Source organism: Olea europaea, unplaced genomic scaffold, assembly GCF_002742605.1.
Source record: "Olea europaea var. sylvestris unplaced genomic scaffold, O_europaea_v1 scaffold227, whole genome shotgun sequence".
Lineage (NCBI taxonomy): Eukaryota > Viridiplantae > Streptophyta > Magnoliopsida > Lamiales > Oleaceae > Olea > Olea europaea.
The window spans coordinates 593069-608369 of record NW_019240764.1 but is presented as its reverse complement, the minus strand read 5'-3'; the positions used below and the strand labels follow the sequence as shown (position 1 = coordinate 608369).

The following is a 15301-nucleotide window of genomic DNA, read 5'->3' as shown; positions in this document are numbered from 1 at the left end:
GCAAAGCTTTAGAGCATCTGATCATCGCTTCGGCAAATGCAGAAGATCTGCCCACAAACTCCTACAAGTCACGGTCCACGTACCGAGGCATACACATCCGGTCGGGAAGGCAAGTCTACCCATGATATAAATATTCATACCTGGACTTGGGGGACCATTGTTACACACCTATCTGAACCACCTCGGAATGTCCACCACCACACACTCCGATCTTATAGGCACCTACCCGAAGTGGTTCCGAAGTGATCTCCCCAATGTCAACGACCTGCTATCACACTGCTAGACATAGGCGATCCTGCTGAACTAATCGAAGCACTCTCGCCCTTGAGGCGCGAGGCGAAGTGCACTCTGGGGACCTCTGTCAGAAGATCGGCCGCAAATTTCAAAAGGAGATCTTTGCCAAGATCCTTTCTATCCCTAAGGTTTAAATTGATTTGACATCTCCATGAGGTTAGTTGATGTGACTTAACAACTTCATGTCAACTCAACTCGGGAGAAGCGATTACCCGCCCACTCTGCAGACGCGGCTGATTGACGCCTATGAGTAGACACCTCATACCGTCAGATGTATACATGTGCCCCACATCCAACGGTTCATCCCACCTATAAATACCCAAGGGTTGGTAAGAGGCAAAGGTAACGTAACTCTTACTACATAACACTCCATAGCAAGCATATATATATATTTTCTCCTCCCCCTTATTATTTTGCACAACCCTTGAGTACTGTTCCGACCACCTGAACCTGACTTGACCGTTGGAGTGTATACGACCACCACCACCCCCGCTGGTCCAGGTCGTGTGCGTCTGACCGTGCGTTGATTGTGCGCAGGGAGGAATACGTGGAGTAGCTCTCGATTGGCCACGTAGAAGGTCCAATTTTCGAGGTCAACACGAATGATACTTGCGATTGTAGTTTTGTGAAATTTTGAAGTGTATCAAATGGATTAAACTACCTTTGTATATCAACAAGAGTAACAACTATTAGCATTATGCTATTGTATTGATGAAGTCATTATATGACGTGAAACAAGCACCAATACAATAAAATAATGGTTTGTTTTTCATAATAAAACTTGGACTTAAAATCTCGATTGTTTGATAAATTATCTAACTTTCTGCATTCTATTGTTATGAAAAGATATTTTTAACTACATTTTTACCAAACACTAATTCTTAAGTGTACTTAATAGTCACAAGATACAAAACATTTTTAGAAGTGTTTATGCTCATGTTTGATGTAGATTAAAATTTCAAGTCAAATACAATATTTAATTCTAACTACATATTTAATGAGACCTATAACTTTTAAATCACAAATTTTATTAATTTTTATCAAAATCGCCTAAAATCTTAATTTTAATATACACCAATGAGGAGCTAAATGTGAAAAATTGTATGATTTTCTCGGAGGGCGACAACTCAGTTGATTCCACACGTTGACCCAACATAAAAAAGTAAGGTAAAATTGTAGTTGAGGTACCAAACCTTTCGTTTATTAGCAACTTTGCCTAAACATTTCGTTTGTGCCATCGGAGGTACCAAACCTTCAAAAAATTCGCACCCGGAGTCGAAATTGACAGAAATCGTTAGTTTAACTATTATTGGCCAAAAATCAAAGACTTGACCAATTGTTGACTGATTTTTAAAGGGTCAAATGAGTAACTTTATATTTTTCATATAAAAAATTTGATTTTTATATTAAAGAATTAAAATAAAAAAGCTAAAAAAAAAATCCCCTTCATCTTCTCCAAGTACCCTACACACACTCCCTCCCCAAAAACCAAAACCAAGAGCTGAAACCACCACTACCAGTCACTCCTTCGCCTGCCGCCGTAATTGCCCACAACAAAATCCAACACCAGGGTGCCATTTTAAATTGATAATATACAATTTTAGGGATCTTTCAATTTGATAAACAAGAGAGTCATTTCAATGGAGATGACCTGGACGGTTGTTGACTGGATTTGGATGGCTACTGCAAGCACTTTTTCTTACCCACAACGCAAGCATAACAACTCTTTGGTTAATGTTATCCAACGTCTTATGGTTAAAACATAGAGTTGCAGATTAAGAACAAGCCAATGTTATCCAACATCTTCTAGTTAATGTGATTTGCTGGCAATTGCTGTGCGGTGATTTGGGCATGGTGGATGATGGTCGTCGACCGATTTAGGAGCGGTGAATGGCAGTGGTCGGCGCGATTGGGTTGGGTGGACGCTGGTTGAATTCTGTGGGGGAGGGGAGTGGGGTCAGCTACGTAGGGAAGAAAAAGAAGAAAAGTTTTTGAAATTCTTTTCTTTTTATTTGATTTTTGGGTTTTTAATTTAATTATTTTAATTCTTTAATATAAAAACCTAATGTTATATTTTTACTCTTTAAAATGCAGTCAAAATGTTGACTCTAGGTCAACTAATGGATTTACTAACGGTTTCCATCCATTTGGACTGCAAGTGCGAATTTTTTGAAGGTTTGGTACCTCCGGTGGCACAAACGAAAGGTTTGGACAAAGTCTGCTAATAAACGAAAGATTTGATACCTCGATTGCAATTTTCCCAAAATGTAATTATAAATTGATTCATTCTTCTGTGTAGTATTCATCAAAGAAAAAAAAGCAGAAGAAAAAATGGCCTATGCCAAGAAAATTTTCAGGCCTGGGTTTTTCATGCCTGTTCTTTTGCTGATGCATTTTACTGCACCGGCTTCTGCTGTGACAAATGAAAAAGACCGGCAAGCTTTGCTCGACATCAAACATCTGATAACGCAAGATCCTTTCCAGGTTCTTAATTCATGGAATAATTCCGTCCATTTTTGCAGTTGGCCTGGAGTTGCATGCAGTAATCTCCATCAGAGAGTTACTGTCTTGAATATTTCCTCCCTTAAATTGGTTGGTCCGCTTTCTCCTTCTGTTGGAAATCTTTCATTCCTCCATAATCTCAGTATCCAGGATAACAACTTCCATGGCGAAATTCCCCAAGAAATAGGCAAACTATTTCGCCTCCGATATTTTAGTTCTGCAAACAACTCATTTGAGGGAGAATTTCCAATTAATCTCACTCGTTGCATCGAGCTTCAATTCATTGATTTACGGGGAAACAGCCTCAGTGGGAGAATTCCCGATGAGCTGAGCACTTTATCCAGACTTCGTGTGCTGAAACTTCCTCGTAATAATTTCTCTGGAAAAATTCCCCCCTCCTTGGGAAACCTTTCCTCCCTTAAATTCCTTGCCCTGAACAAGAACAGTCTAGAGGGAAATGTCCCTATTGAGCTTGGCAAGCTCTCCAAGTTATATTACCTCGCGTTGTCCTCGAATACTCTTTCTGGCATATTTCCTTCTGAAATCTTCAACATCTCCTCTCTCCAAACCCTTTCTCTCACGAACAATACATTAAGTGGACACTTTCCTGCCAATTTGGGAGTAACTCTTCCGAAACTTACCATGATTTTGGCTGGCATAAACCAGTTCTCTGGATCAATTCCAGCTTCTCTTGCCAATGCTTCAGGGCTAATAAATATCAGCTTTGGAAATAATTCCCTTACAGGGCCGATACCAAGAAGTTTGGGAAGCCTTCAAGAACTCCGGCGTTTGCATCTTGGCCATAATCCACTTGGAACCGACATTAGTTTTATCACCTCCTTGAGTAATTGCACCAGTCTGCAATTACTGGGTTTATCCTCCACTCAAATTGGGGGTGTTTTACCCAATTCCGTTGTCAATCTTTCGGCCACACTTGAATATTTATGGTTGAATAACAACTACATCTCTGGAAGCGTGCCAGAAGGGATTGATAACTATCTAAACTTAGTCTTCCTCCATTTAAGTACGAACAGTCTCACCAGCAATCTTCCTAATTCCATTGGACAACTCACAAACTTGCAAGAGGTCCTTCTTTACGAAACTAAATTCTCTGGTAAAATACCACCCTCCTTTGGAAACATTACTAATTTACAAATCCTGATACTAGAAGACAATTTGTTGGATGGCAGCATACCTGTTTCCCTGGGAAACTGCAGCAACTTGCAAGAACTTCATCTGGCAAAGAATCAACTAACCGGATTTTTACCCAGAGAAGTAATTCTTTCTTCCCTCACAATTGGCCTCATCTTAGCTGAAAACCAGCTAGCTGGATCATTACCATCAGAAATGGGCAACTTGAAAAGTCTCGTAACACTAAATATTGGAGAGAATAAATTCTCTGGTGGAATCCCGGACTCTCTTGGCGATTGTCTCATGTTGGAAGAGCTAAATATGGAAGGTAACAGTTTTGTGGGAACTATTCCTTCATCCTTAGGAAATTTGAAAAGCACCCAAATCATTAATCTATCTCGCAACAATTTATCTGGGATAATACCAGCTTCTTTAAGAAATCTAAGTTTGATGGAGAAACTAAATCTTTCTTTCAATATGCTTGAAGGCGAAGTTCCCACGGGAGGAGTATTTAACAATCTCAAAAAATTTTCAGTCCTTGGAAATCAGAAACTCTGCGGAGGGATTAAGTCCTTAAATTTATCGGTATGTCCCAGTGTCCCCAAGAAACAGGGGCAGCATTCTGTTCAAGTGGTGATAATTCTAGCAATCACTGTTCCTCTGTTTATCATATTGCTTATAGCAAGCATTTATGCAAAATGGCCAGTAAAAAGCTCCAAACATCCATTGCATGCAAACTCTACAGATGAAAATCCATATCCAAGAATTTCTTATAGAGAAGTTTTCCAATCTACCGGTGGTTTCTCTGTGGAAAACTTGATCGGTGAGGGAAGATATGGCTGTGTTTATAAAGGGGTTCTCAGCCCAGGAGAGCAAAATGTTGCTGTTAAGGTGCTGAAGCTCCAGGAAAGGGGTGCCAACAAGAGTTTCTTGGCAGAATGCGAGGCTATAAGGAACCTTCGCCATAGGAATCTTGTCAAGATCATCACTACTTGCTCAAGCATAGATTTAGAAGGCAATGATTTCAAAGCTTTGGTTTATGAGTTCATGCCAAAGGGAAGTTTGGAGACATGGTTGCATCGAGTTTCACCTGAACATGATGACCTAAAGAAGCTGAACGTACATTTAAGGCTTAATATTGCAATTGATGTTGCCTTGGCTTTGGACTACCAGCACCATCATAGTAAAACACCGTTAATCCACTGTGATCTCAAGCCCAGCAACATTCTTCTTGATGATGATCTTTGTGCTCACCTAAGTGATTTTGGCTTAGCGAAGTTTCTTTCAACCCCCGAGAGTACATCTAATGGCAGTTCAATTGGATTTGGAGGAACAATTGGCTATATTGCTCCAGGTACATCTATTTTCTCTATATCTCCTTTCATTGTTCCTGGGAAAGAATTGCATATTTTGTAACATAATTAAGCTTTATGTCCAAGTAACATTATACTGTTATCCCACAAACAAGGAATTTATTATAGTTCTGGCTTTAACAAAAAGGTTGACCTTAATGGATTGCAGAATATGGCATGGGAGGAAGCGTGTCAACACAAGGTGATATGTATAGCTTCGGGATCGTCCTGCTCGAGCTCTTTACTGGAAAGAGACCTACCAACAGCGTGTTCACCGAAAATTTCAGTCTCCACTACTATGTAAAGACATCCCTTCCTAATCTAGTGATGGAAATTGTTGATCCAGATATGTTAATGACAGAGGAAAATGGACAAAATATGACAGATCAAGCGAGTGATGGCAGCAAAATGAGGATAGCGGAGTTCTTGGTGCGTGTCCTTCGAATGGGAGTTGTATGTTCTTCTGAGCTGCCAGACGAAAGAATGGACAGTAGAGATGTTATCAGGGAACTGCAAGCAATCAAGGAAACATTTCAAGAAACAAAAGAGAAGAGAATGAGAAGAAGGTATGAGAATATAGCGTGATCACTTGTTGAGACAACATTTGTAATTCAAGTAGTAAGTTCCATTATTCATCTCAAGAATAAGTGAAATAACAAAAAGGGCATTGCTACATGTACATCAGACTTTACATAATCGGTTACATAATATCACGTATCACTCTATCATTTGCCAGTTTAAAATACAATCAACATTTTCATCCAATCTTTTCACTCCACATCATTTTATGTAATCCATTAATAAATATATATTCACATATAAAAAATCTCGTTATAGTGTTGTTTCTTAATTTACAGATAGGAAAGAAATATTGGTCTTCAGATATTGTATCTATACAGTAAGTTCAGTTGAATATTACTAGGCATTTATTGGTGTTATTCCTATATAATACATCAACAGAACGCTAACCAAGCGTATTTCTCAAGACAATTACATAAATTCATTTTGAGTATTCCCTTTCGTTTATTACAAGATCTACAGAAAATCTAAAGAAACTTGCATTGCTGGTAGTGGATGTCCCAACAAAATGTATATCGGGAAATTCACTGCATCCAATTTCATTGGCCTTTGAATGCAAACACAATGATTAAATAATAAATAAAAAAAAGCATTACAAAAGTACAGCTATGGTAATGCCCCGGGCAGAGATGATCATTCATCAATCCAGTAGTAACAAACCAACACTTATCTCTAATTAAGCATCATTCAGCAAATGACAATTGAACAAACTATATATATAATCTCTTTAAGATTAGGCATTCCACATTCTTCCACTTTCATCGATGGGAATGAAACGTGAATATATATATTTTTAAAAGGATATTGTTTATAACACACGAATGGATGTTACTTGAATTTAGCTCGAACTGACGTGAAAAATATGAAATCCACAAAGTAAGCGAAAGAGGCTATAGGATTTTCAAACTCTTAACACATATCTAAAGAGTCAAAACAAATCTTAATCAAATCGAAATCCTAATTCAGTAGACTAATCTGAATAAAATTAAAACATTACAAAAATGACTAAAATACCATTAAACTGACTCAAAGGAGAAAAAAGCTAAAACAAACCCTTAAATGATGAAAAATTACAACTAAAGTTTGACAATGTTGGCCAAAGGCCAATTGTCACCCGAAAAAATTGTACAGATCGAAAACTATTTCTTGATAATACTCGCTTGCGTAAATCTTATACTCGAATTTAAAGCTACACACATTTTCATAATTTTTTTTTATTTATTTATCGTCTTTTCCAACTGCTTTATGATCTTTTCTCTTCTAATGATTTCACATCATTCACCCATTTCAAAAATTTGAATATCCAAACTCACAATATATTGCCTTATAAACTCTTCAGGCTGTAAAAATCAATAAATAGTTATCCACAAGTATCAATTAAAAGTGTAATGCGAGTTAGGGCAAACCTTCAAAGCGTTTGAAGTTGTACATTTGGATTAGATTGGGGCCATCAACAATTATTTTACTAATGAGTACTATTGACCTTAAAATTCGGTTGACACGTAGCCAACAGAATTCTAGCCAAATTTTCTCTTGCATTCCCGACGATCAAGTCAATGAGAATGATTGCAAGAGATGGATGAGTAAGATTTCGCCAGAGTTAGAGTACATTACCTTTGAATAATAAACTCACACATATATATAGAATGAAAGATGGGCCAAGATAGGTTTAGTGGAATAGGTCTAAGTCCAAGCATTCAACTAAAATTGATGTCGAGTAAGCCAATGTGGAACTTCCGCTACCACGTTCATGTGATTTTGTATGTGGGAATGAATCATAACCTCATGAATGTACAGTTTAAACTTGGGGGACTATTGTTTATATCTATAAATTACATGGTATGCACGTGATGAAGGGAGTCTCACATATGCCGACTCGACATTGAATATTCAATTGGAGGCCTAGACTTGGACCCATTTCATTAAAGATATTTTGACTCATCTCACTCCTATATATATATATATGTGTGTGTGTGTGTGTGTGTGTGTGACTTCATTATTCATCAATAGTAATGTGTATTCTCATTCTAGCAAAATTCCCCCCCTTTCGTCCTTGCACTCATTCTTTCTCGTCCTACAGTTGACTTGATTGTTGAAATGCAAACGGTTTCGGACCTTTTTCTTGACTACCTTTGCAATCTATTGAGGTGTTCCAATACATATGTGATACCTACATGGAGAAGAGTTGGCCGAGATTCTATATGTAGTATCTCCATTGAATTTTGAGGTCGACAAATAATACTATTTATCTCCAATAATCAAGCATTAAATGGAAAAATTTGAACTAATGAAGTGGATGATGACCCAAACTCATGATGTGGCATTATTCTTCACAAGTACAATTATATACCTGTTATGAAAATTTTGAATTCGTCAAACTCGATCTTCATTTTGTGTCATGGGAAAATGCTAATGAACAAGGCCCAAAAATTCGATGTAATCATAAAAGACCTAAAATTTTGAGTTCTCAAAATAGTGGTAATTTGGATATTGCCCATAAAATAATATTGGATACCTGGCATTGAGATTAAGCCCGGCTCAGTCGGCGCGAACTTCGGATCAAATAATCACATTACTGATATAAGCGACACAGATCCATATCAAGTGGTATGGCATAAAATAACAATAATTTTATAATAAGGCATGTAGAATAGTAATTGAGACATAAAATTCAAATAATCTTGTTTTAATTTTTAAATCAGATTAAATATACATTATGAGGTTTTCTTTGAAAAAAATTGAAATTTTCTATCTAAGATCATAAAACCATTAAAACTATTTTTTTATATGATACAAATGAAAATGTAAAATAATTTATAGTTGTAATAAGGATTAATTCGAAAAGAATATCCAAAATGGAGGCTGGTTCGCCAAGAGTTCAAAGTGCAAGGGTGTGGGAGCAAACTTCAAACTCACTCTTTATGATGATCTATTCTTCTAATTAAAATCGATATGCAGTATGAGAAATTTGTATTGATGTAACTGATCTAATGTTGAACCTCATTTATAGTCTATACAACTATTTCATACAAAAAAGGTTGCTGGTTTAAAAGTATGATATTTCAGTATTGAATTCAAGTCAAATCCAAGCCATCCAGCATCTTTAACTCAATTATGTATTAATAAAGAATTAAGCTATTTGTGATGTTTACAACTTTGTTGACAGATGATGATGTGGCATGCATTATAGCTTTTGATCCAAGTAGATGAAATTCAAATCAATAGTCAAAATTTATGTCAACTCATCATTTGTCAGACTTTTTGTCAATAATTTATGTAGCATAACTGATTAATAAAAGAACCTCACAAATTTTAATCAATAAATGTGGAAAAAGAGAGATATTTGATGATATTTGCTAATAGTGGAGGAAATATTATGGCGTGATTTGGAAAATAAAGGTTGGCCATATTTGGAAAGATAATTGGAATATTTATGTAATTTGTTATCTTTTTTCCTTGATTGCCTTGTTCATAACATGGCAACCTTGATGTAATGTGACTATGTGTGTGTGTGTGTGTGTGTGTGTGTGTGTGTCCCCAATAATAATTGAATATAATCTTCTCTTTTCTCCGTGGATGTATGTTTGCTAGATTGGAGCTTAATTAAGTAAATCTTTCTGATCTTATTTATTAGTTTTATTCAATTCTTCGTGGTATCAAAATAGATGTGTTGATTTGGTCAATAGTTTGAAAATGCAAGTGGAAACAATTTCTCAATTTGTTTGCACAAATCCTTTTTTTTTTTTTTTAATTTTTTTTAAAGCTTTGCGCGACTTCCACAAAAACGGTTTTATCTTTCAAGCTGTAACTTGGAATTGTGCAAGGTCAGTGCCACTGGATTCATAGCTCCGTATCTAGTTAATTAGTTTCAAGCTATTTTCAACGTCATTTGATGGGTCAAAATCGTCCTCAAAGTCAGTTGTTCATGTTTTCTAGTTTCCATTTTCCAGTTTTTTAGGCAATTTGAATTTTGTTCTAATTGGTTGAGTTTGCAATGATTGAGAAAGCTGTTAATCTATCTATAATGATGGAGAATGATGGTAATCCTGGATGGAAGAGGACATACCATGGTCAAGGTTTGTAATGTTATCTCTTGGTGGAAAGAAAACATTAGGCTTCATCAATGGCACTTTTGCTTGTCTAGATCATGTAGATCCAAAATATGAAGGATGGATTGCCAATATTGCTGAAATTTTCACTTTTTTGGACTTCGCAACAGAGTTGTGGAATATTGTTGAAGAACTTTATGGAAACGTAAATAACGCTGCTAGAAGGACTCTACAAAAGAGTTGTGGAATTCTGTTGAAGAACTTTATGGACACTTAAATAATGTCGCTAGAATCTTTGAATTGAAACGAAAAGTTCCAGCTGCTGAGCAAGGAGATCTAGGTCATCTTAAGAAGAAATGGGATGAATTGAGAATGCACCGTCCACATACAACCGATGCAAAATCTTATTGGAGAGAGTTGAAGAAGATAAGATTTTTTCTTTGCTATGTAGTTTGAAGCCAGTGCATGAGAATCTTAGGAGTCATATATTTATGAATTCTATCCTTCCAACCTTATTGAGTGCATGTGCAACTGTGCAGCAAGAAGAAACTCGGAAAAACACTATGAAAATTCAGAATCGAAGGATATACCTGAGTCGATTGCTCTTATTGTAAAAAGAAATGAAAAAAGGAAAAGTGTTTAGAACAACGGAAGACGAGAAGTTCTAAAATGTGATCATTGTCACAGGCTAGGACAGTCTAAGGACCATTGTTGCTTCATCCTCACCTTAAGCCATCTTCGTTGAAAGGAGGAAACAAGGAAGTTGCATCTATTGCTGACACTACCATCTCAATAAGTCGATTGGCCTGAATTCTTCAACAACTTGATTATTCAATTTCAAAAGAATCTACCCTTTCTTTTGATACTCATGTCTCGGATAACCTCAAAGCTTATTTATCTTTGTGTACATCTAAACATTTGAATACTCGAATTATTGATTCATGTGCCATTGGACAAAACTTATGAACCTTACTTAAATTATTGAACGCTATAAATTAATTCTCGATAAGTTTGGAATTATTTTACTGAAGAACGAGTTGAAAACAATATGCCTCCCAATAATCCCTCTCAAATTGTGTGTTTTACAATTAAAAGGGATCCTATTTATAGGGAATCCATAAAACCTTAGTCAAATGCTGAATTGAACCTAAAAGATACCATAACAGTGTTTTAACAAAAATAGAAGTTTAGGCGAAATTTGAAAAATCGCGTCCCATTTTTGTACTGTGTGACCGCATAGGTGTAGAGTCTGAGGTCACATAGGCCTTTCTTCAGCCTTCAACGCGGTTTCGATATAGAGGCATTGTAAAGTCTCGAAAATTTTTACTTGCTAGAATTAATTATTTCATGTACTATGTTTTAAACTTGGAAAGTTGGGGGGACTAAAATAACACACAAACACACACATTCAATTTTGTTTGGGTCAAATAATTAATTAGTGATAGAGTAATGAAAATATATCAGTATTGGGCTTCTTAGATAGCTCATAATTAATTACGTATGTTAAGCTCGAGAAAAAGTCGATTCAAATAAGTTAGACTCAAGATAATGAAGTTTATAGTCCCTGTCAATTATTAGTAATTGTTTATAATAATTATTATCTTTACAAAGAATGCCAACACGTGTAGATTGGGTAGGATTAGAATAAAGTAGTATTTTTTTATGGTAGGAATGATAAAATATATTATATCACAATCAACATTCTTGGAATAGTACACAATAATCATGACATTGTGCTCCCATGATGTAAGCCATCATTGATTGAGAATTTGACAATTTGCCTTGTTTGAATTGAAAGGAATTGAGAGAGACATGTTTGAATAAAAAAAAGAAAGAAGCAAATTAGTAAATTAAGCCACTAACCTAGGAAAACGTGTAGCTTTATAATGTGATATAAATGGTATAGATAGAATACACGTAAAAAGTCCTTGTCTACCTTCAATAAGCATTTCACGTTTATCATTAAAAAAAGGAGGGGGGAGGGATTGTGATATATTTAACTGAACAAAAGGGAGATCCACGCACAAAAAAAAAGGGGGGAGGCTTAGAACGTGAAACTAATGCATTTTTTCAAGAAAATTCTTTTCACCAATCAAGGTACGATATCGAGGTATAGTGTTTTTGATGCAAGAGGATCCGAGTCAAGTGATGCTGATTTGTCAGATTGCACGATGATAGCGCTGAGATATCATGAGATGGCGGATCGGGTCAAAGATGGAAAGTAAATCACCATTATTTCCTTAATTGGGAGATTTTGACGCGTCTTTGGTAATTTGGCCATAACTTTGGCTACGGTTATCGGAATCGCTATTATGACCCCAATTCGGAAAGCTCTCTTCGGTGCGCACGTCGTGGCCACCCAGCTTTGCTTGGTGGACGTCAATTTCAAGCTCAAAATCCACTGTTTTCCTTTCCAAAATTCGATTTTAAGTTATTTTTTACTATTTATGGTAATATTTAGTTTCCTTTTTTTTATATGTTAGAGAACTCGAAATAAGCCAAATTTTTGGCAACTTACTTCTTTTACTTAATATTTTATTTTGGTATAATTTCGGGTTTTTTTCAATTTTGGTAATTTTTCAATAATTTCGTATTTCGCAGCTATTTAACCCGGCTTGTGGGTTAGTTTTCAGCATTCTGCATTATTAATAATATTGAGTTGAATTCAGAGTATTTTCTCTGTTTTTTTTGGGCGTTTTCTATCGTTCTTTTCTTGCGAATCATCTGCTACAACCAGCCAATAGGATAATCACTATCTTACCCGGCGTCAGTTTTATGTCCCCATTTAATTATTTTTTTACATGTTGATGAATTTCGTACTTATGAAAGTTAAAATTATGATATGAAATGCTATAATATGAATGATATGACCATTTCGGTACAATGATATGATATGATAGGAGTTCTTACTAGATTTAGACATGAGACGATATGATATTATGATACATATGTTTAAAATTATTATTCAGGATCGCACCATTAAAATTTTTATATCCTACTGAGTATTCCCATGTAATCATCCTTTTTCTCTACACTTCACAGGTTAGATGTGGTCATGTTGGAGCGTGGTGGTTCGATGGTGTGTCTGTGCCTTGTTTCGCTAAATAAAGATTTAAGTTGGCACATAATTTTATTTATATTAAGATTATTGCAATAGACATTTATTTATGAATAAATTTTCATGCATGTTTATTTTCAAATGAAAATATGTAGTTTGCATTTTAAATAAAGTTTTGAATTAAATGTTATTTTGGGAGTTGTTACAATTTCGTATCAGAGCTAAATGTTCTAAAACCGATTTGATAGTAAAAAAGTCACTTTTCGTTACTGTTCACACGGTGCCATATTACTGTTCACCAAAAAAATAAAATAAAATAAAATAATATATATTATTAGTGTTCTTGTTATAATTTTTGTGTTAAGAGATAACTAATGATAGTTGACTAAGGGTTTGTGTGATTATAATTCTCTATGTGATATGAATGATAAATAACTTAAACGATTTCTAAAATATTCTTAAACAATTATTTTATCTACTGAAAGTTAATTTATGCGTACATGTTTGTTTATGGATGAGACCTAAGTATTCCATAGCCCCAATTACCTTCTATCGTAGTTAATAACTAAATTTTTAAATGACAAGGAATTGTCTCAATATATTCATTGTAATACTTTTTGACTTGAATAATTCTGGGAATTATGGTCAATTTTCCTAAATTGGAGTTCCAACTTTTGGATTCTTTGACTCGCAAGAGTCATATGTTTATTAGTGCCAAATAATAATAATAAAAAAATATATTAGACGTGAATTTCTAAATGTAATGTAAAATAAGATTGTATTATTTTACTTATTTAGGATTGGGTATTATATGCCCCGATAACTTTTTTTTTTCCCTTTTTTAAAGTTTAGACAATCCTTGCTAGAGCCAGTTAAATATTGGATTTTATGAAAGATATATGTTTAGTAGTCTTACATTTTACAAGGTGTACAAATGAGTTTATGCCTTTCATGTAATATTTAATGGCTTATATAATTAACGTATGTATTTAGAGTAAGAATTTTTTATGCAAGTGTGACTTCCCTATTTTCTTTTCATTTTCTTTCCATTGAAACCATTAGATCATATTGAATTTGAAGTGACCAATCATTATTTAAAGCCAAAATATATTAATCTAATATTTTATTTATGTAATTGTTTAATTAAATCTCTTGTCATATTGGTACGAGATAATTGCTAATTTACATCCTTAATTATTGAAGATTGTATATTTATGAACTTCGAGTCCATTTGTCTATATATAAAGATATGATAAACACATTGGGCTTTCTTGTTGGACTTAGAGATGTGGATAAATTGTAATTTCTCATGTGACTAATTGTTTGCTGTACATGCACGATTATATGTTAGCAGCCTTTAATGAATAAACGGTGTACACGTGATTGTGACTGTAAATTTATGTAATGTAATGTATTTAAGTTATTAAGTAAGAATTTAAGAGTTTTCGGCACTCAACGACCACCAATCGACTACCCTCCGACGACTCTAAGGTATTTAAAGGGGTAAGAAAAATGCATTTATTTAAACTTTTTGCATAACTTAAATATTTTAAATTGCCTACTTTTAAATTTCGAGACATGCCGTTTGTTGACTTACTAAATTTATGATAAATAGTTATAAATGTTAGATTTAACATTGGTGTGTGACGAATAACTTAAATTTTTAGGAAATGACCCCACCTACCTCCACAAATTTGATGCGTGACTTGTTGCAAGCCGTGCAAGAATTGACCAGATAGAATATTGCACCTCTACCACAAAATGCGCCGCCACAGCATGATGCATCTCCATTCGTTCCTGGAGCGGTATCAGTAGTTGAACAGTTTCGTAGGTACAAGTCTTCTACATTCGACGATGATTCCGACCTACTGGCCGTTAAGGAGTGGATTAGAGGCCTGGAGCGCATTTTTCGACACATTTCTTGTACGGACACATAGAAGGTACTGTGCGCAAAATTCATGTTAATTGGAGTGACCAGTTACTAGTGGAAATCTGTCTCACGTAGTAGGACGGAAGAGCAGCAACGCAACCTGACTTGGGAGTAGTTTAAGGATGAAGTGATGGTAAAATATTTTCCACAGGCTTTAAGAGACTTCAAGGAATCAGAGTTTCTGCAACTCACATGTCACTTACTAATTACGAGAGGCAGTTTGAGCAGCTCTCAAGATATACCCCACACTTGGTGGATAAGGAAGTTAAGAAGATTAGGAGGTTCGAAAATGGACTACGTCCAGAGATCGACACGATCATTACGTCCCATCGTTTTACTTTATATCATGAAATGTTGAAGAGAGCTCATGCCATTTCTTATCAGAGGACAACATTTGGACAGTATG

At 35.3% G+C, this 15301-nt stretch overlaps 1 protein-coding gene across 1 annotated transcript; it reads left to right on the top strand.

Moving 5' to 3' along the window:
* Positions 1 to 2184: 2184 nt before the first annotated feature.
* On the top strand, positions 2185 to 5958 carry LOC111381232 (probable LRR receptor-like serine/threonine-protein kinase At3g47570). Its single transcript, XM_023004989.1, has 4 exons — positions 2185 to 2281; positions 2389 to 2499; positions 2594 to 5281; positions 5449 to 5958. The coding sequence occupies exons 1-4, from the start codon at positions 2185 to 2187 to the stop codon at positions 5862 to 5864; spliced, it is 3312 nt and encodes a 1103-aa protein (XP_022860757.1). The 3' UTR covers positions 5865 to 5958.
* The last annotated feature ends 9343 nt before the right edge of the window (positions 5959 to 15301 follow it).